The sequence below is a fragment of the Anabas testudineus genome, chromosome 13, assembly GCF_900324465.2.
Source record: "Anabas testudineus chromosome 13, fAnaTes1.2, whole genome shotgun sequence".
Classification (NCBI taxonomy): domain Eukaryota; kingdom Metazoa; phylum Chordata; class Actinopteri; order Anabantiformes; family Anabantidae; genus Anabas; species Anabas testudineus.
Genome location: NC_046622.1, coordinates 3,857,899 through 3,879,015, shown reverse-complemented (window position 1 = coordinate 3,879,015; position 21,117 = coordinate 3,857,899). Strand labels below are relative to the sequence as shown.

The 21,117-nt window shown below is 44.2% G+C and overlaps 2 protein-coding genes across 9 annotated transcripts; both read right to left on the bottom strand.

Moving 5' to 3' along the window:
* Positions 1-405: 405 nt before the first annotated feature.
* ehd2b (EH-domain containing 2b) lies at positions 406-7,042 on the bottom strand. 4 transcript variants are annotated; one of them, XM_026342140.1, is made up of 9 exons: positions 6,788-7,042; positions 6,645-6,706; positions 5,414-5,538; positions 5,055-5,301; positions 4,760-4,936; positions 3,665-3,780; positions 2,257-2,669; positions 1,877-2,041; positions 406-1,738 (listed from the first exon to the last, which is right to left on the bottom strand). In XM_026342140.1, the coding sequence occupies exons 4-9, from the start codon at positions 5,273-5,275 to the stop codon at positions 1,190-1,192; spliced, it is 1,641 nt and encodes a 546-aa protein (XP_026197925.1). In that variant the 5' UTR covers positions 5,276-5,301; positions 5,414-5,538; positions 6,645-6,706; positions 6,788-7,042; the 3' UTR covers positions 406-1,189. The 4 variants fall into 4 exon arrangements, with proteins under 4 accessions (XP_026197925.1, XP_026197944.1, XP_026197935.1 ...); XM_026342159.1 differs by having other exon boundaries at positions 6,851-7,042; XM_026342150.1 differs by having other exon boundaries at positions 5,055-5,284; positions 6,645-7,042.
* A 689-nt stretch (positions 7,043-7,731) lies between these two features.
* On the bottom strand, positions 7,732-20,013 carry bicra (BRD4 interacting chromatin remodeling complex associated protein). 5 transcript variants are annotated; one of them, XM_026342093.1, is made up of 15 exons: positions 19,928-20,013; positions 18,000-18,045; positions 17,856-17,901; positions 17,242-17,307; positions 14,914-16,995; positions 14,547-14,735; positions 12,626-13,246; positions 12,003-12,189; positions 11,819-11,916; positions 11,546-11,680; positions 11,381-11,430; positions 11,146-11,294; positions 10,960-11,054; positions 10,759-10,864; positions 7,732-10,671 (listed from the first exon to the last, which is right to left on the bottom strand). In XM_026342093.1, the coding sequence occupies exons 2-15, from the start codon at positions 18,038-18,040 to the stop codon at positions 8,867-8,869; spliced, it is 5,670 nt and encodes a 1,889-aa protein (XP_026197878.1). In that variant the 5' UTR covers positions 18,041-18,045; positions 19,928-20,013; the 3' UTR covers positions 7,732-8,866. The 5 variants fall into 5 exon arrangements, with proteins under 5 accessions (XP_026197878.1, XP_026197896.1, XP_026197887.1 ...); XM_026342111.1 differs by having other exon boundaries at positions 10,759-10,861; XM_026342102.1 differs by lacking the exon at positions 19,928-20,013 and adding an exon at positions 18,443-19,912.
* Between the last annotated feature and the right edge of the window lie 1,104 nt (positions 20,014-21,117).

The window sequence follows — 21,117 nt, the reverse complement described above, 5'->3', positions numbered from 1 at the left end:
ATCCAGGTCTACATGGGGCTCATATTTGTGCTCATGTCTCACATTTGAGTGCAGACCAAATCAAAGTGTGAATCCAGAACTAACCAGTGAAGAGGGGGGCAGAGTGTGTTTAACTGCGTGTTAGAGAAAAACAAATGCAGAGTAAATGAGAGAGGAGAGAGCCTCGGAAAATGGTGGTATGGGGACTTGGCAGGGGGAGAGTGTGAGTCACTGTTTATCTAGTTTGTCACTAAGAGACCAAGTGAGCCTGATAGAAAAGAAAATGTTAAAAGAACTCCAGGCAAAATGCACTCAAATCTTAGTTTGTAGTATGTACTTAATATGTGATGTCATTTTATACCTCAGTGTTTTCCAACTCTTTCAAGCTCCTCGTTTTACTTACAAAGGGCTCGGAAAACAGACAACTCACAGTCAGATAATTTTATTTGGTTACAATAATAGTTCATATAAGAGCAGCTGGTGGAGCTGTGTACAGTAGTCAGTAATATATCAATCATTCAGTCTGGTTGAAAAAGTTACTCTCAGCATGTAATGTTCCTTTCTACAACCAAGGCTTTGCTCCTGCACATATAAAAGAACAGCAACAATTAAAAAAAATAATATATAAAGTATGCACAAAAATGTGGTGTGTAAAGCATCAAAGTGAAATGCATTCGGGTTATTAGATGTGTGTTGCCATTTGCTATAAACTACTAAAATCTTTTAAGCAAGTCTGCAAAATAAAATTGTACACCCTCATTGGAATGACCAAATCTGAAAATGGCTGAGATAATACTGCTCTCCAGTCTAGTCACCAAAGGAATGTTAGATTTCAAAGTTTTAATAAGGAAAAGTGTTTCTCAGTATTCTGTCAAATATATGTTAAATACTGCTCGCTTAGAGGGCATCAGCCGTTTTGGAGATATGTTTTTAAAAAGCAAACTTTGAGAAGCCAAATGGAAGAAGCAGCCAGACCCATGTCACCTGTTAATACATAATCTTTTGCAGTAAGCCCTTGTTATAGTCTCAGAGGTCTGACTTACACACAAATACAGTATGCTCCATGGTGTAAGACCAAATTCAGTCTCAGAGGAAAAGTTGAACGAACACATTACAACATTTGACATGGGCCTGGAAAAATACAAACAGTAACAAGTGTGACAGCCACCAGAGAAGAGTGTCTCTCAGCTTCAGGGACATTGCGACATTTCTATGCGTCAGAACCTTTCTGCCTGCGTTTAGAGGGTGGGATCAGGCGGTTGGGGAGCTCAGGGGGTAGACCATGGCCCTCCAGCTTGACCTCAATCAAATGGCTGGCCAAAGCAAATTCTTCATCGTCCAGCATTCCATCACGGTCGACATCTGACAGCTTCCAGATACGACCCAGCACTGAGTTGGGCAGACGGGAGCTCACCATCCAGTCTTTAGCCTTAGTGCCACTCAGTTTGCCTTCATTGGGAGCGAGGTTATAGAAGATTTCATCATATTTGGCTTTGTCTTTGGTTACCACCCAATCCTCCTCCTCTTCACGTCCTTCTCCATTCTCCTCAGCAAAGGGGTCACCCTCAGTGAACGGTCCAGCACGTGTTCCTATGAAGGCTCCACCCTGCACACCTGGTTGCTCACCTGCTTCCAGCTCCTCCTGCCGCAGGAGAGGCATCAGTTTGGCAATGTCAGAGGAGAGCAGCTCATCCAAGGCTGCCATCAGATTAGGTTTCAGTGTTTTGAACTTGGTGAAATCATGAACCATCAGTTGCTCCTGTAAAAATATAATGATGAAATGTGTTAGCCAGAGGATTTAACATGTCAGTAAGCTGATGTAAAAAGGTTCTATAAGTATTTACATAATGGCTTCTCAGAGGTCCTTAGCACTGGAAGAAAAGTAGACTCAACTAACCTGCATCTTAGCACAGTCTGGGAAGTCTCCTGGAGAAATATTGTACTGCAGCTGGATCTTAGAGAAAATAACAGGAAGCTGGTAAATCAGATTCTTCTTTTTATTGTCCTTCCTGAAGACTGATGGCATCTCCTGCTTCAGATAGCTGATGATGTGGGCATGGACCTGGAATTAGAAGAAATTACAAGAAGGGTTTCAACGTAGGTTTCTTCCAGACTTAAACAAGACTAAAACCTCATGGCACTTTGCTTTCAGTGTCTTCTACCTGACTCAGTTTGCCTGCTTTGTAAATCACTTTGAATAAAAGCATCTGGAAAATGACTGAATGTAAATGTATCAGCTTGTTAAGAACCTAATAAACACAGGCTGTATTCACCCACCCTAACCAGACGTGCCCTCTTGACCAAGTCGTTGAGCTTGCGTAAGGCTGCATTGCGAGGAAGGTTTTGGATGTCAGCAAACAGATCCTCCTCCTCCAGCTCAAACAGTTTACGGTTGTCTGTAACCAGCAGCGGCTCAGACCAGAAGGAGCCAATGTAGACACGCAGAACCTCGGGGGTGCCAAACACCTTCCCCAGCGACCACATCAGTGCACCATACACTCGCATCAGCTGCTGGGTGCCCACCATATCTGCCTTGTTTAGCACCACACGCAGCTTGTCCTCATTGCCCTTCAGGGCACCAATGGCCTCTGAGAACTCATCTGATATCTCCAGTTTATGGGCGTCAAACAGCAGGATGATGCGGTCCACGCGTTCAGCAAACCAGCGCAGCACAGCTGGGAAGTCATAGCCTGTTTGAATAGAAAAGGGTTCAATTACTTAGATATTCATCAACCTCAGTGTACAGTGTGCACAAGACAAAACAGAAACAAGAGAGGGTAGAAGCTCCACACAGACACAAACCCTTCACACACTGTGTAAAACACACAGCTGTACATTCACTTAATGTGAGATACTACACCATCGAAGCAGCTTTTTGTCTTCTAACATGTAAAACAGCAATGTGCATCTGCACATTTTTGAGGGATTACTTCATCTTTATCAACTTAATCATATTACCAGAGTCTGTTATAGGTTTTCAGATAGTTATTTCTCATCATTTGAGTCATCAGCACTTTTCAGTTTCTCTGTATCTCACACAAACTCTGCTGTGAGTAGTTTGCATTGGAAATGCGTCTTAGCAATGAAAGAGTATGGATTATCCAGGGAAACTGTGCCATGAAAGACATACTGATGCTGAATTGTATAATTTATTTACCTATTTGTAATTACTTTGGGAACCACAGACATTCCTTTCACCTCCACTCCATTGGGCGGAGGAAGTAAACACGTAAGCAGATCTTTCAAAACCTCAGCAGACAAAACCAAAAATATCTGCGTGGCTAGATTTCAGTAATGGTAAATGAGGAAATATGTTTTTCGTAATGTTGATGAAAAACCTTCAACTTGTTAGTTGCTCATGCAGATTGACTTGAACAATGGGTTACTTGAAGTGTGGATGAATAGAAAATTGAAAAATTACTGTGAGATGATGATGGTAGTTATTTCTCAACAGTACATTCTGCCAGACGCGCTGACAGAATTTTTGTCTGCACTATCTCTGTTCAAGATTATGAATTTATGGATGCTCAGTGTGCTGCTGCGATGTTTTCTTGCCCTGCTGCCAAGTGTTATTGTGACAGAGCAAACTGGTTCCATGAGTTAGCCAGGAGTGCCAAAGAGGGGAGTTGGTGAGATGACTTCAAGGGATGTGTGTCTCTGCAGGCCCCTCATGCCCTCTCCTCACCTTTGCTACTTCCCTCACCTCGGCTCACTCTCTGCTTGGCCCCAGACAGGATCCCTGGGGTGTCAATAATGCTGATACTCTCCAGGACCTGGTTGGGCATTTGAGCACACTGGAACCTGGTGTTTTCATCAGCAAACAGGAGAAAAGTCAGAGAGTTCAAAGAGCTTTTGTTTGAAACTCTTTGAATGTAGATAAAAAGAATCTAAATAATGAGAAAAATGGTTATTCCTTATCAAAGACGCCAAAGTGATCTAAGCAGCAGATTGGAAGCTGCCACCAACACACCTCCCACCCCTCCTTCTGCAGGCCATTGTGTGCACGCAGGACTCTCTTGCTCTGTGCTTCCTGAAGGAAAATGACCGCTACTGCCAGAATCAAACAATAAGGCCTGCTAATGATGTGTGGCTTAGAACAACAACACCACTTCCTGTAGTTTATACGCTTAACGAGCCCACTGGCTGCCAGTACAGGAAGTCAAAGCTAAAGGAGAGACGCAAATACATTGACAAACACACCCTGCAGAGGGAGAGAGGGACTCTACTGGAAACGGACATCAGACCTTTGCAGTGGAGCCCCAATAACAGGAGCACTGCATGTTCCTGTCACTTCTGGCCGACATGTCTGTGTTTCTAGTACCTAACAGCACTTTCTTGGTTTACAACAGCGGAAAAACATACAGAGAAATCTGGCAGCTCAGACAGTAAACCTCATTGTTTTGATTTCTCAGGTTCCCTGAGCCTCACAAAATCTGTGAATTCATTTATTTATCTTTGCACAGAGGGGCTGTGGAGCCCTCTGACCTTTCCTTTGAACTTGCGTACATTGTAGATCCTGTTTGAGTTCATTAGCTTTCATCACCCTCCCGGGTGATATCGCTCCCTTTCTCCATTTTTCCACAAATAAGGCAAGTGCCTCCCTGCTCTGAAATTTGGCACAAGGACTTGAAATTCCAGAGAGCTAAAACTTTGTTATCACTCCTTCCTCTTTTTCCTGCTCGGGTTTTCTTGCTGTCTATCCATTTCTCGCAGATAAATGAATATGGCACCATCAGTGGAATCATTACAAACATTATGATAATAAAGTCCTTACTCTCACCTGTTCAGGAAGGTATTTCCAAATGGGTTGAGTTTGCGAAAAGGCTTGTTGGGGTCCACAATAAGGGCATTCCCAGGGATGACTCCCTCCACCTCTCCGTGCATGATGGCAGTGAAGCAGTCAGTGGTGGGTTCAGGTCCCACCCTGCTCCCTGGAATATCCTGCTCCAGTAGATACCTGTCAGTCGCACACAGAACCTGTGATTTTTTTTCACTAATGGTTTTTAAATAAACATTTAAATTTCACAACATTCAACATGAAAACAAATGTTTTTTGCTGAGCTGTAACGTCATACTTGATGAACGTCGTCTTTCCTGTGGAGTACTGTCCCACCACCAGCACCATTGGCTTATTATCAAAGTCTGCATCCTCCAGACTGGGAGAGTGGAAGTCATGGAAACCGTAGTACTGCTCCAGAGGGAGCAGCTTCTTTCGGTACAGGGATTTGAGCCCTTCTGTCACAGTGCGGACTACCTCGGGTGCCTTCTTCACATTTTTTCGCCCCCAGCGTGACATGTTGATTGACTAACAAGATAGGGAATCTGTTACAGAAATCAGTGTCAGAGTTAGGTACGTTGTTTAGAGCTGTATTTCCTGTGGCTGAACCCTGGAAAACCTTCAGGCGTTTCCTATATTTATAAAAATGCTGCTTACTTGTCCTTGAAAACTCCTCTGCACACGCCGAGAGGAATAAAAGGGCTGATGTTTTCTTTGAAGTCGGAATTTTCCTTTTTGAAAACAGGTGCCGCACTGATAACTTATATACCCTGAAACATTAACTGAAAAAGAGACAGGAGAGGTTAGTTCAGATAAAAAGCAAGAGAGTAATCCAGGTAAAAATTGCATCTGAGAATCTAAGTCTGCCACAACCTAGAATAAGGATGTGGAATCTGAAGCAAGCTTCACCCCTCCATGGGTCTGCCAGACACTGTCAGTGCATGCCTGGAAAAAGTTGTGCACACTGGAAAATTTTCAAACCCAGCCCTGCATCAGGATTTGCACAGAGACATCTCTTTACAGTGAAGTGAGTAAGATGTGAGGTATCTCTCAGTGGAACATGAAATACATGCATGGCTCAATTGTCTATGTAAGTAAAAGGCATCTTAGTGAGTAGTCTATACATGGAAAAAGAAATTTAACCCCTAAGGTAACAATCCTTTTTCCCCACTGTTTACATAAACAGAAACACTGGATTAGGAAATGAGGGCACAACTCATTATAAGAAGCAGACTGACAGAAAGTCACAAAGGCAAGACACATGTCAGCACAAGTTAACTCATCTGTGGAGTGTTTCTCTCTTTCAAATCTCATTTGGACTTGGATAAAAAAAAAAATGCCCAGAGGAGAATAGGCAACACAGTCCTGACATGTCACAAGACCAATGTGGAAAGGCTTCTTGTCAAAATGGCGAACCCTGGAGATCTACAGGAGACACATTAAATGTGATCTGACCGCCATTACGTACAAAAGTCCCGTGCCAGAAAATCTGTATGAGTAACAGTTGATTTACAGGCTTCCACTGGGAATTAAGTTTGGTTAAGGTTCTGGGATCAATTTTTAAAGTTAAAGGATGGTGGAAAATGCCTTGTGGGTTTGCGAACCACAATTGCAACACAGTTTTGGATTCAGAACAAGAACATTTTAGTCTGCAGGAGCAACTAGTATCAGGGAAGTCATGCTTTACTATCCAGATCAAAACATGGAAATATATTCAAAAAGAGTTAACAAAGCATCCTTGTATATTAATTTGCCAGGTCAGCTGCTCGTTGCACATATTAGATACCATCAAAGCATGGTTTCTCCTACTGCATCACAACCAGGAGATATATGTGTAAATACATCAGATTATCACAGCCATATTTAAAGTTTTAAAATGTGTATTTACCTAATAATGGAGAAAGCACAGTCTTCTTCAAAGACCTTGAACACGCTCTCTCGTCTTTCCCTCTGGAACGTGGAAAATATTTTAACTTGAGGAGACAAAAACACTCTCTCTTGGAGGAGCTGCTGCTACATGTATGGGTGTACCTCAGACAGCAAATAGGAGCCTTGGAGCGTCAGCACGGCTGGATTACAGAAGAGCGTTCTTACCCAGGGTTTAATGTATTTCAGATGAGCTCCAGATCTGGCAAAGATCCTTACTCTGCTAGCTGCAGGAGCACAAGGCAAACACTCAGACACACAGGCACAGCACACTAAGGCCAACTTTGCACTCCCCTCCTTCTTCTAGTTTAACACACCTCCTCTTCTAGGGATGCCTGGCAACACTGTGGTCAGCACTAAGACTCTGTTCAGAGCAGGGATGATCTGAGCTGTGCCCAGAGGGCGTTGACCTGGAGGAGGTGGTTGTGAATAAAATAATTTGGGTGGAGTCATATTTTCCTTTTTTAAAAAACGATGACCTCACAGTATCTTCATGCATATTTTAAACAATAAACAACATCAGCGGCAGTTGTGGCCAGGGTGCAGCATGGGGTATTCCCCTTCCCGTTTTTAAAATTAAAAACCTGAACCACTGCAACATGTCATGCATGTACAGATGTGACAATTTTTCCTCTCTTGAGTCAAAACTTTCTTGCTCCTCCCAAACTCTCCCAGGCACTCCAAAAAGCTCCACTTTTCCACTTTCATGCTCCACCTGCTGGTTATCTGATGGAGAGCCCAGCCCATGGTCACAACCATTACCACCATTCTCCTTACTCCTCAGTAGTCATCCAGAGGAATGTACCCTGATGAGTGGACGCTGCTAAAACTGCAGGACAAATGACTAAACGACCGGCAGTGTTTCATAAAAGAAGCAAGGTTTAATTTACAGTTTTACTAAATGTACATTTCTTTTTAAAAAGTGTCATTATACACAATAAATACAATACAAAATTAATCTGTAATACTATACTTCAAATTCTCTTACGGTCTTTTTGTACATTATTATTGTTCCTTTTTTCCATTTCAATGCTTGTGCTGTGTTTGTGTTTGAATTGTCCTCAAAAAAAAAAAAAAAAAAGACAAAAAATACACATGGGAGGCAGGGATCAGGGATACAGTGGTAGAAAGATGAAGCAGACTTAGAACACAGAAATTCAACAGTTAAAACTGGCTGCCCCCTGCTGACTGAAATGCATAAAGTCCTAACTTGGCATCATAAGCAACAGTGGGGCAGGTATGTAAGGAGGTGTGGTCTAAAAACAAGAACCTGGAAAGTCATCAAAGACATTAGAAGCAGAAAAGAATTGAACTTACTTTCTTACAACATACTCATTTACATCTCGACAGTATCCTAGAGCTGTCAAAAGAAAAGTAACTTCGTAATTCGATTTTCTTAACATGTTTTACATTAAAATGCACATTATGTCTAGATGTATTGCAGGCATAATAGGGGATGGGGCTATTTCACTTTGCCAATTAAAGACAAACAGCAGTTACCCTGCAAGTTATACGATTGAGGGTTTATTTACTGTAAAAAATGCACTGTCGATAAAGACGTGAACTGTATCATTGTGTCCTGTTCATACGTGCAGGACAACTTTGTCCTTGTGATGGCAATACAATTTTGTTGTTAAAAAGAAGACACCATATGTATTATAATATTTTACAGTATGAACCACTTTAAGTTCTCTTTTGCCTCCCAGCCAAATGGGTTGTTGTCTTCTGAAATGTTTTTGAATAAGCTTCCTGATTCTCACTGGGACATTATTTAAACCAGGAGATGAACTGCTGTAGATAAAGAGTGATGCTCGGGTCACTTTATAGGAATGTATGAATACTGACAAAAAGAAAAGACCAACCATGAATATGGAAGAGTTAGAAAAAGCAACCTTTTGAGGAGTTCATCTTGTTACTCAAGCTTGGCTGACAAAATGCCAAAAACAAGTCGGCAATTCACAGAGACCGTTTTACCTTCAACCACACACTCACTTTCTTCACCACAAGTCTACCTCAGACTGTAAATGACAAAGAAATGTCTGGACAATTCAAATAGACAAACATAGCCAACGCAGCTTGGCAGAGTAGTACAGTGATACTGTTTTCACAGTGCCCCTCTTCCCCCACCTCCAAATCTGTCTCTCAGTTCCCCTCCTGTCAGTCCGGCCTGGGGCTGAGGGGCTGTTATCTATTTTGAGTCGGAGTCACCAGGCTGCCGTTGTGGCCACGGCCACCAACCTGAGGGTGCTGGGCCAAGGATGAGGATGAGGAAGCAGAGGAGGGTGGTGGAACTGAGGGTCTGTGTGATGAGGCTGCCAAGCCCCCTGGGCGCTGGCTTTGGTTTTGGTGAGTCCTGCTGTTGCCCCCTTTGCGGGCAGAGGGCTCCTGCTGCAAGTTTAGGATGCTGTCGATGGCGCACTGCAGGTGCTCGTTCAGAGAGTCGTCTGGAGGGCTGCCACTGGAGAAACTGGCGTTATCCATATCAGGGGAGTCTGACTTGCAGCGTTTGGCAGGAAGCAAAGAGTCTCGTGTGAAGGAGGACTCTGGAGAGGGAGGCCCAGGGGCATGTTGGTCCATTCTGAATGTCCCACCTGTCCTATGTCTATTTTTTCCACTTGCCCTTTTGTATACACTTACATCTGTCTCTTGGTCTGTGTGTTCCTCCCCTCTCTCCTTTGCCCCCTCCCTGTCCAGGAGCTGTGGGAGATGATGGTGTTGTGTGGTCTTGATACCACGATTAAACACCTCATCCATTTCATCCAGCCCCTGCATTGCACTCCCTAAACGGCTCGTTTCGTGGCTTGACTCTGTGTAAGTGTGAGAGTCCTCCCTGCCTTTTTTCTCCAGCTTCATACTGGCTATCACAGTCCTTTCTGAGGGTGGAGATAAAACCTCGTGTTTGGGGGGAGATGGTGTTGGGCGGGGGTAAGACAAACTCTCTTCTCCTCCCCCTGGGACACCAGGTCTGACCCGGGGACTGATGTTTTCCCGGTAGGTTTTTCGAAGGGGAAGGCGGCAGGTTGTCTGTGGCGGAGTGGCAGTGGAGGCAGGATTATGTTTGACCCCACCCGTGTCGTGGTGATCCATCGTCCCATTCATTTGAGTGGAGGATGAGGGGGTGGATGATGACCAAGTATGAGAGGAAGAGGTAGAGGAGGTGGGGGCTATAGTGACTGATGAAGCAGAAGAAGCAGTGCATACGGGGGACTGAGTTCTGATGACTGTAGTGGGAGAAGTTGATAAAGGGTGGGACTTTGGATGTGGTACAGCAGCTTCTGACTGAGGCTGGGATGTGGACTGGCTGCTCTGCTGAGGTTGAGGTGTGTGCACAGGGTCTAAGGCAGTGTTGTGGACCACCTTACTGAACCCTGTTTGATCCTGCTTGATCTTCAGCTTCAAGCCAATTCTCCTTCGAGCTTCATAGGTCTTGATAGGTGGTTTGCTGGTTCTCTGTGGGAGAGCATCATCATCATCAGTTGCTTGAGAGTTGAAGGACAAGGAAGAGAAAGAAGAAGATGCTGCTGGAGTACGACTGAATGAGGAGCTCTGGCTAGTGGGCTCTGCCACTAGCTTCCCTACTGGAGGTGGAGGTGGAGGGCAGCTGCTGGACCAGGACACAGAGGCCCCACCTCCACCATGCTTTATAACCAGTTTGGTCGGAGGAAAAGGGTTGACAGAAGGGGTTGGAGCTGGAACAGGAGCTGCAGCTGCAGCTGCAGCTGGAACTGGAGGTGGAGCTGGGGGTGGAGCAGGAGCAGGAGCAGAAGCTGGAGTAGGAGCCGGTGCTGGAGCTGGAGATGGAATTGGAGTGGGTGCAGGAGGAGGGTTGGGGGCAATATGCGAAACAGAGGCTGGGGTGGGAGCAGCATGTGCTGGAGCTGGGGCAACAGCAGCTACACCTTCACTCACTGCAGTGGGCTCATCAGAATTTGATTTCTCTTGCGATGAAACAACACTCTCCATTTTGCGCACATTTGCCACAAACTCCTCTGCAATTAAACACAATTATATCATTAGCACACATGTACACAGCACAGGATGTAGACGATCTGTGACCACTGTAAGAAGTAGGGTACCTGGTCTCTCCTTGGCCAAAATCCTGTCCTGATTCAATGCAATCTTTTCCTCCTGAATGAACATCCGGTCGATCATCACCATCTCTGCCGAGGGGCCCAGTCTCTGCTCAGGTTTGAATTTCAAAAACACTCAGTTCAAAATCAATTCAGGACAATGATGTAAAGACAGCCTATGTTTAGCGTAATGATTTATAAACTTACTTTGGACTCTGCAAAAAGAAGGTAGCGATATTTATCCAGCATAGCCTGGGTTCTTTTGAGCAGTTGACAGGAGACCTTCTCAAATTCATCATCCACTGTGTAGAGAAAATCAGAGTGCTCATGAAGATGTGGGGAAAAAGATCTAAACTGTGTATTGCCTGCACTAGAGGCTATAGAGTTTGTTACCTTTTTGATAGTCTTGAGAAGAATTGGCAGTTCCCTGGTAGAGATGGTAAGGCACCAGTCTCTGCAGTGTGTCCTCAAAAGAGTGGAAAGGAGCACTGTAGTTCGGGTGAAGCACTGAACCCTGCTGTTTTCTCAACTGTTCTAGCATCCTGCAGTGGTGTGTGTAGAAACAAACATTATTTACAAAAATGCCACGAGACAGTTAAAATAAGCCATTAAAATGCCTGCCACACACCTTGCTTCTTTGCTGGGCTCTGCACTGAAAGGCATCTTCATTGTTGTTGTCTGTGATATAAGCAAACGCATGAAAATCAGAGATTTAAACCACCAGGCTGTCGTGAATATTAGAGGCAATTGCAGAGGCAGAGGGCCTCACTATGATGCATTGACACTCATTTACCTGAGTTTGTACTGGAGCTGGGGGCTGTGGAGCAGGCATTTGAGTCAAACTCGGTCCTAACACCTGTATCTGCAGCCCAGCTTTCCCTAAAGTCATCCCTCCAACTGAGTTGATCACTCCTGGCTTTGGCTGAACCTGTGAAAAAAAAGCACAAAGAAGTCTAAAAAACGCATTTTAAATTCAGTATTAAACTGTGAGAAACGTAGAACAGCTTAGACACAACAATAAACAATGTAAATGTCCTCAGAGGAGTTAAGTTCTAATGTTATCTACCTGTGCAGGCTGGGTAAGGCTGACAGGAGTGACAGTCTGATTCACAATTGCTCCAGCTGGCCCTTGGGCTCCTGAGAATACCTGTAAGTCACTTGATGCTAAAAGAGAAAACAAATAATTACAAAGGAAACTCCTCTAAGGCGCATCTGTCATTTTGCATTAGTAGTGGTACACTGCATCTAACCTGTTGCAGGAGTTTTCACTAACACAGTTGTCGGCTGCAACACAGATGGAAGCTGAGGAGGCGTACCAGTGCTGGCTGTTGATGGAATCACCACTTTATCAACAGGCATGTCTTGCTGAGAGCTGAACTGACTGGTGGCTTGGGCCTGACTGGGCTGCTTGGCCTGCAGCAGGATGTTTTGCTGGACCTAAAAAAAAATCATTAGAATTAGCTTAACTTTCCTTTTGTACACAATAAATTGTAGATGAACTAGTGTGGTTGGCCTGAGCCGTTTTAAACACCTCATTTGTTCTGATGGACTGATTGCCAATCCAGTAACAAGCTCAATATAATGCATTTGACCCAGACTTTCATTTGCAAGTATTAGAATATGGAAAGTGTTTGTCCTCTTTTCATTACATTGAAAAAAATTCAATCACTAAATAACCCAATATGTCAAAACCAGCTCATACTTTTACAGCACATCTACATCTATAGGAAGGTTGCAGACATATAGAAACTTCTCAACCACAGGAAGTTGTAAAAGTAGCAGGACAAGTCAAAATATATAATGATTTTATTGGTAAGACTTGCTCGGACCATGCAAAGTTTTAATATAGGTTTAATGTTTACTGGAATAATACCTGGTGTAGCTTGTCCAACAGCAGTTTCTGTTGAGGTGAGGGCTGGGTGATGCTTGACAGGGTCTGAATTTGTGATACTACTAATTGCAGGTGGTGCTGCTGCTCTGCTGTCAGGCCCTGGATGGGAACCTGGGCTTTTACTACAGCAGGAGAAGAAGCGTTGACAGCGGGCGCAGTAAACTGGTGCTGTGCAGGTGGTGCAGGAGGAGGCTTGGGTGACTGTGACATAGGAGGCATATCTTGTTGATAAGGGGCAGGCTGAGAGACTGCCTGTGGCTGAAGCTGAACTTGAATATGTGTCTGCTGCAGCTGTGTTTGCTGTGGCTGGCCTTGTGGAGCAGGCTGGGGGGATTCTGCAATTTGGTTATGGACAATAAAAAGTGAAGGGTGAGAGGAGGGTGTGCAGGAGCGAGAGGGAGTTTGAGACTGTGGCTGAGGCTGAGAGGGAGGACGCGACTGCTGCTGATTGTGTGGCGACTGAATCTGCTGGCTCAGAGTGAGAGGAGACTGGGAAGGCTGAGGACTGTCTGCCACTGGGGGTGCTGTGGCCAACGTGGCCAAGGCCGGAGAGGGGGACATGCCCTGGATCTTCAGGGGTTGCTGATGTCCGCTGGAGGGTACCTGAGGAAGCAGATCATAATATATTCAACTGACTGTGTATCTATTTCAAGAACTGACAGAATAAACAGTTTAACACAGGAGGAAATCAAGCACACACACAAAAATATCACACACAATAAAAGTTCTGCATGCACATGTGGATATAGGATATAGGATTGTAGTACTTAGTTCAAGACTTAATGCTACATACAAAATAAGGCTGGGCGATATGACCATACTAAAATCTTTGATATGATAAGCTAGATATATGCATGATTTGCATGATCATTTTACTCTTGAGGTATTAAGATAAATTTACTCCAACTTATTTTTTTCAGTTTGAATAAAATTGTTGCGCAACTGAAACAAATAATCATGTAATCAAAACACCATTACATTGAAAATTGATTTAAATATTGAATTATCGCCCAACCCCAATACAAGGTTACACAAACAATAACAACAACAAACACTACAAAAGCAAGGTGTTAAGATTTAAAAATATAACAATTGCCGAAGTAGAAGTAGTAGAAGCCCACTGATTTTCTCTAGCGTTTGAGGAGATTACACATAAAAAGGGAGCAATGATCATTTGGTAAGCCAAAAAGAAAAACTGTTGACAAAAGCAAGAAGTCAAGATCTGCGGGTCTATGATGGTAAAGTAGGAGGTGATCTAAAGACTTCAGGGACGGGAGTCAGGGGAGAGTGAAATTTTGATTTGGGAATCATTGCACTGGTCAGACTAGCGGTTACAAGGGGTAGTGGCAATGTAAGCACATACTGTATGTGTCTAAATGAGGAATGCAGGATTGAAAGGTGTTGACTGATTAATCAGTTGTTGGTAGTGATGCAGCAGATGAAGGTGAGTTGACTAAATTTGACTGAGTAGCGTTAGTAAAGAGGATGCATTGCACTTGGAAGCACTTGGAAGCTCTTCTATCAAGCATGAGCATGGTTTTTGTCGTAGCTTACAATTACACAGAATGGATGAAAAAAAACAAACAAAACTAATTAACCTGCGTTTGATTACCAGTTTCTAATCGGATAGAGATGCATAAAGCTATTAAAATCGCACAGATGCTGACATACAATACATATGAATTACAGAAATTATCATGCTTTTACATATAATGAAGCAGTGTTAGAAACACACAGAAGCTGTAGCCAAAATGAGTAATTTTTGCAAACAATGAGAGCCATGAAAGCAATGAACAATGCAGAAGTGAAGCACAGATCAGTGATGGGGCAAGATAAGATACCCTAACGTGGCGCCAGCAGCAGCAACAAGTGGGTGGGGCTTAACATAAAGGGGCATTTCTACCTGCTTTACCACTGCTGCCATGTGGGAGGGGCCAGGGGAAGGGCTGTGGCTCTGGCCCACCCAAGAATCAGTTAACTGGCTGTCAAGGACAGCGGGGGCCGAAGCAGTGACGCTGTTGCTGCTGACGATTACAGACGCTGGTACGCCCACAGAGGGGGTTGACTCATTCTCTGTTTGGTGGCGTTGTTCCTGATAGGAGTACATTTACCGTTTCAGGGTGAGGAAGGGTATGAGGAAGGGGAGTGGAGGGAAGGGGGAGTAAAATAGTAAACCAAAAAGGTCAGACCAAGAAATCACTCCGTGCATGTTATTTATGCATGTTAACTGTACACAATTAAAGAAAATGAGCAGAGAGTGGAACACTGACCTGTTGCAAGAACATCTGCAGAGACTCCTGGCTCAAGATCATGCTAGGCCCCTGGCTGGCAACCAGTAACCTCCCTGGACTGTGCTGAGCCTGGGGGGGGACCAGCCCCACTGCTGTTACAGAGGAAGATGTGGACACAGACATGGACGGAGAAGAGGAGGGTACTGTGGTAGCTACGGAGCCAGAAGAAGCCGGTTGCATGGCGAGAATAGAGGACTGTGGCACATGCTGCTGAGTGGGATGAGCTGCCTGGTCTGTTGAGCTACCCAGCACTGTAACACACTCTCCAGACTGGCCTTGAGCCATGGTTGCTGCTCCTGTGCTGCTGCTGCTGGGTACTCCACCTGGCTGAGGTTGCAGGGCAGGCTGAAGGCTGACAGCGGGGCTCAGCCCCTCCACCTGACTCAGCATGGTCAGGGAGTTCTGAATTGGCATGCCTTGTATGACGGTCTGGGCATGACCTGAGACAGTGTGAGTCTGTGTCTGGCTCTGATTCTGAGCCAATGAAACAGGCATCTGAAAGAGGGTGGGTGTGCCCATCTGTCCAGGTTGGAGCTGAATGGGCCCAGAAAGGATGTGGGCGGGGTGGCCCTGTGAAGTCAACACCTGGCCCAAGTTGATGTTCTGGTTTGCAGTTAAAATCTGATTTGTAATTATCTGTCCACCAGGACCCTGGCTAGTTATGATGTGACCTCCAGGGTGCTGGGTGAGGATCTGCCCACCTGCCTGGAGCTGTGGCAGGAGAAATTGGTGGTTCTGACCTTGCAGAACTGTCTGAGAGGGAATAACAATGCTGCCTGACTGGTTTAGCAAGTGTACACTGAGGGGCTTGCCAGATGGTTGTGCTGCTTGTGTCTTGAATAGAGCTTGTGGAAACTGGGGACCTTGTGTTGTGGCTTGAGTACTCAGGACAACATTGGAGCCTGGCTTTCCTGTGACGAAGGCTACATTCTGAGCAGCAGAGACTGGAAGTTGCTGCAGCCCTAGAGCCTTGTGGGCATCATTTTGCAGGGGTTGAGGTCCTGGTTGGGTCTGCTGCGGCTGTTGTTGCTGTTTGAAGAGTTTCGGTTGGATGGCCCCCCCCTGAGGGGGTTTAGGCTGAATGGGTGGTGGTGTGCGCTGTATGATCACGTTATGCATGATTTGGCCTTGAGTTTGCGTCTGGGGTCCAATTCCTGAACTTAGAGTGGTGCTGCCGAAGCCCACAAGCCCAGCAGGAGCAGTCATTGTACCGCCAGTACTACTATTTGTGCTGCTGACACAAACAGCCGGTCCATTTAAAGCTGGAGATCCCAAAGTGGCTTTGTTACCTTGAATCAAAAGTCCACCTCCTGAGCCTCCAAGCCCTGCCTGAGAACCAGCACCTGACACATCTTGCCCAGACTGATGCAGCTGGTAACCACCCACTGCTTTAGCTAGGATTGGCTGCCCAGACTGATTGATAGTCATGACTGTAGGCTGACCCACAACCTGAATCTGTCCGATGCCCAGATGTCCAGACTGACTCCCATTAGGAAGAGCTTGGAGACTTGAAATGGGTTGAAGCGTCACATTTCCCAGGCCCACAGGCTGCATAAATGGTTGGACACTAATGGCCTTGTTCATGACCTGGGGTTGGAGCTGTAGGCCCTGCTGGGCAAGCACTGACCCCAGCATGTCAGCTGTGGTATTGGGAGGAGTAGCAGTGGAGCTTGGAGCTGAGCCAGAGAAAATTGCTGCTGCTCCTCCAACACCAACACCTATGCCTACACCAACAGCAGTGCCTCCGGCCCCAGAGAGGCTTGTATCAGGCAGTGTCTGAACCACCTGTGTGAGGGCTGGAATTCCGAAGGAGCCCAGATCCAGCTCAGCCTCTGCCTCCTGTAGGCTTTGTTCTGTGATGTTGGCTTCAGCCAAGCTCTGCTGTAGGATGTCACAAGGCTCGTGATTTGTCCCAATGCCATTACTCCCACCTTCACCACCCGGGGATCCTCCCAAGATGTCATCATCCTCCAAAAAGTCCAGGTCAACACTGACTCTGGGTAGGCCTGCCGGCTCATTGGCCGACAGCTGGACTGCAGGCTGGACCTCTGAAACATGGCCCTTAAAGGAAAGGAAAAAAGGAAAGACGAAAGACGTGAAACCAAGCAATGGATCAATAAGATGGCTTCATGTGATCGTGAGGAGCGTTGCAGAGTTAACACATACTTGCAGACATAAAAAGCCCAGAGAAATCACAACAAATTAAAGCGTGTACAGTGTACATGTTAGTTGGAGAAGAAGGTATTTGGAAATGCATGCTGCAAAGATGGAGAGAAAACAGGAGGAGGATTGGGGGATTCTACTCACCCCAGTGGTAGAGAAGAACGAGCTGGAGGGGTCACTCGAACCATCCAAAAGGTCGTCTGTGTCCAACTACAGACACATCCACCCAAGATAGGACAGATAGAAACCAAAGGCACCCAAACCAGCAGGCAAAAGCCACAAAGACAGAAACATACAAACCATCAAACAGAGGAGGAGAGCAAGGAAAGGACAGAACATAGTCCAGAGAACCCAGATTGCAAAGAATCAGTGAAAACGATAAGTGTCAGTAGGGCAAAATTGTAGGAGCTGGGAAGCGTTAGTATAAGCATTGCTCATTTAGTGAATTAGGCTAATAAAAGGGAAAACCAGACTGAAACCATTTATAGTGCCATCAAAAGGTTAAGACAATCATTAAGCAGAGAAAGTAGTTAGAAAAAGGCAACAACTAAATGAAAGCAAAGCATTGAGGGTTGTGGGTTGCACAGTGCATTGTCACATAATTTTAAAAGAACTTTAGTAGAAAGTCATGCAACCACCAAATAAAATATGCACAATTAAGACTCCCCATAACATCAAACACAGAACAGTTTTTGCTTTTAGAAATCACACACAAGCCTGAAAGATGAGAGTTCTTTTACTTTCTCTCTCATACTCACATGGGTCTCAGATCCATGAAGAAAGTCATTCAAAGCTTCTGGGTCACTGGGGGAATAAAAACAATTGTGTGATTCAAGCAAGAAAATAAGACAAAAGGGACAACCAATAAGATGAAAGTTTGAATTTTTCAGGCAGAGACTTACCAAATTACATCTAGAAGGCACCTGCCGTCTTCATCATCCATGACAACTGGTAAAGATGAAAAGAGCATTTTAAAGTTAGTGAATACTTGTTTCATTAAAGTTTTCATTAAAAACAAACAAACAAAAAAAAAAAAAAAACAAACAGACAAAAGAAAATAAAAAATTAGCAACTTTTATTACACATTTATTTTTCTACAACATTGTTCTTATAAACAAATAGTTGAATTTTCAGTGCTTTGGTTGTGGTACAGTGGAATAGGACAGAAGTTAGCCACATTTAATGAAATTAAATGAAAGAAACAGGACCATTTTCAATGCTTCTCTGCCTCAGTGTAATGAAAGGTTATGTAATGTGGTTAATGATTATTAATCATTTTAAATCACATTTATATAGCTACATTATATTGGTTGGATTGTTTCAGCAAAGCTTTGAATAGTCTTACATTTTCAGCATGTTCCTTACAATAGACACATCTCTTTCTGTTCCTTTATTTATGCTGAACACACTGTGCAAGATAAAAAAAAACTTTAAAATTACTTTCAATTCAGTTTGTAAATGATTATTACATAACGATGGATACGTGGTGAAGTAACTGCAAAGTGAGTGATTTCACCTGCTTCAAACAAATGAGTTTTTACTATTGATATAAAATAATTGTATTTCATAAATGCCCTTAGAAAATCCAACTATAGATCAAATATAGACGCTTGAAGTGGTTGTAACCAGTGTACATGTCTCAGTCACTGTGTTTATATTCAAATGACTAATGACTGAGAACATTACGCCTGCTCTTATTGAAAGTCTAGTAACAATAAAGCAAACAACAGGTAAACTATGAGCGGTCGTTGGATAAGACACAGTTCTGTAAATAAAGAATATAAAGATTATATTTTAACTTTTGTTCCTCCCGCTTGTGGTTATCATCAACTGCATCTATTATTGTGCTCTCACATATTTGCACATACTCAATAAGAAACAAACATTCTGCTGTTCTGACATAATTTTAAAAATCAAGCAGTAGATGTTTTTTTTCTGCTGCGGATGGAAATAGACAACAAACTGAAAACGCGCGGTTTTCACACAGACTGGAGAGATTTCGAGTGCGGGACCTCGCTAATTTACCACAAGTCTCCACAACTGTGCATAAATAACGCAAAGCACAACATGTCACCAGATGTTCCACGCAGGCATTTTACCGAGGTTATGAAGTGAACGTATTCCCAGTTAACGCTCCTAAAAGGCGGCGGGTCGGAGCCATTGCTCGGTGAGAGCAGAGCCAGTGCGCAGGATATGAATGGAGACACTGCAAGCGGCTTGCTACATGCTAGCTGATGTTTTCAAAGAGCTCTTCATGCAAATTCCGCCAATTCGTCAAAGTACACTTTAGCTAACAGCCACGCTACACACTTAAGACTCCAGTTTAATAAACCGTTTGATTTCAAGAACCCGTTTCACCCTCTTCTCCAAGAATTTTGATGCATCTGGGTTGAATTTCGTTAGCCTAGCTAGCTAGCCTGCTAAGCCAACCAGCTATCAACAATATTCAGACGTACAGCTAGCTCGAGCCTTTGACATTCAAAACAAACCACCGAGTGGCACGATTTTAACACCAATATCGTACAACGACACGTCGATCCGGCCACGACAGGCTAGTACTGCTTGCTAAGAAGTGGAAGCGCAATTGCGTAGCGAGCTATCTAGCTGTGCTTGCAAGCAAAATATGAGTTAATGTTGGAATACTCTTGGATGAGGGGGGTATGCTTGGGAATTCGGTGTAAAATGACTACGTTGGCCGTGTCGTGCAGGAGCGTGGCGTTTCGATTGCGGTCGCCGTGCAGTTTGCGGGATGTCCGCGGTGCGTGAATATCGCAGCTTAGTCGCGCTTTTTCGGATTAATAGATAAATTGCTACATTGTAACAAACTCACCCGAGACGATAGAGGTGCAGGCAGCGCGGGGTCTCCAGGACAGCCTCGCACGGGCTGCTGTACAGGACCCAGCTACAGACCGGAAGCAGGAGACTTCCGCTTTGCCTGATCGAAATCTGCAGCGCGATCGTCGAGGCGACTGGTCCGCATGGACCTGAATGAGGTTTCTGAGGCTTTTTGTTTTACTTGCGAAGGTTTTCTCTTCGTGAGGTGTGTCTGGTGTGTCTGTGTGTGTGTGTGTGGTTTTCTTCCCCACTTTGTGTACAAACAAACAAAACAACAACAGATGTGTCCTCCTGCGATCAAACTAGCAGATCTACATGCAGAAACAACGTATGTTAGTACTGATAATACTGATTAAAGTACTTACTTACGGCAGCATACCTGAGTAAATGTACCTACTAGCCTACCTTCTTTGAAAACATTACATTACCACCAACCTATTTAGTGTCCCACTAGAACAAAAATGTTTATTAGCATACAGGACTTTGGTTTCTGAAAAACAGCTGGGAACATGCTGTACAGAATGGCTTACATAATTCACAAGGCTCTGTGGTTCTGCGAAACCTCAAAACTTCCTGCTAAAAGACGTTTGGGTCACTGGAAAATTGGGAACTCCTCATAATGACTGTCAGGCTAATGCTAAAATCATCCAATAACTAACAAACATTATGACAACATTAAAACCAGTCTGCTTCTTGGCCCAAAGCTTTAACTGTGATCTGAAAATACTGCCGCCCCCACCTCAAAAAACAATAACAACAAAAATATAATAATAATAATAATATATAAAGTAAACATAAAAAATAACTAGGTCTACATTGTGCCTTTTGGACAGTCTGACAGTCTGCATTTTGGGAACAGTACTACTAACTTTAACCCTCCACTTCCGTTACCTCACCTGGGTTTACATGATATTTGCTGTCTTTCAGAACAGGAAGATAATTGAAACCATAATGGATAGGCAAGAAACATATTTCTGCCCGAAGAAAGTTAGGAGGGAAATGGTTGATGAGGAAAGTGATTAAGTGCTCTGACCTTTTCATAAGCAACCAAATGTTTTTTACATGAATACAAGGCATTTTACATGCAAACTTGTGGCCTATAAAAGTACAGATGTAAGCAACATGTTTTTCTCACTTCTTTCTTCTCCCATAAATACATACATATAACAGCTGAAACCCTGTATA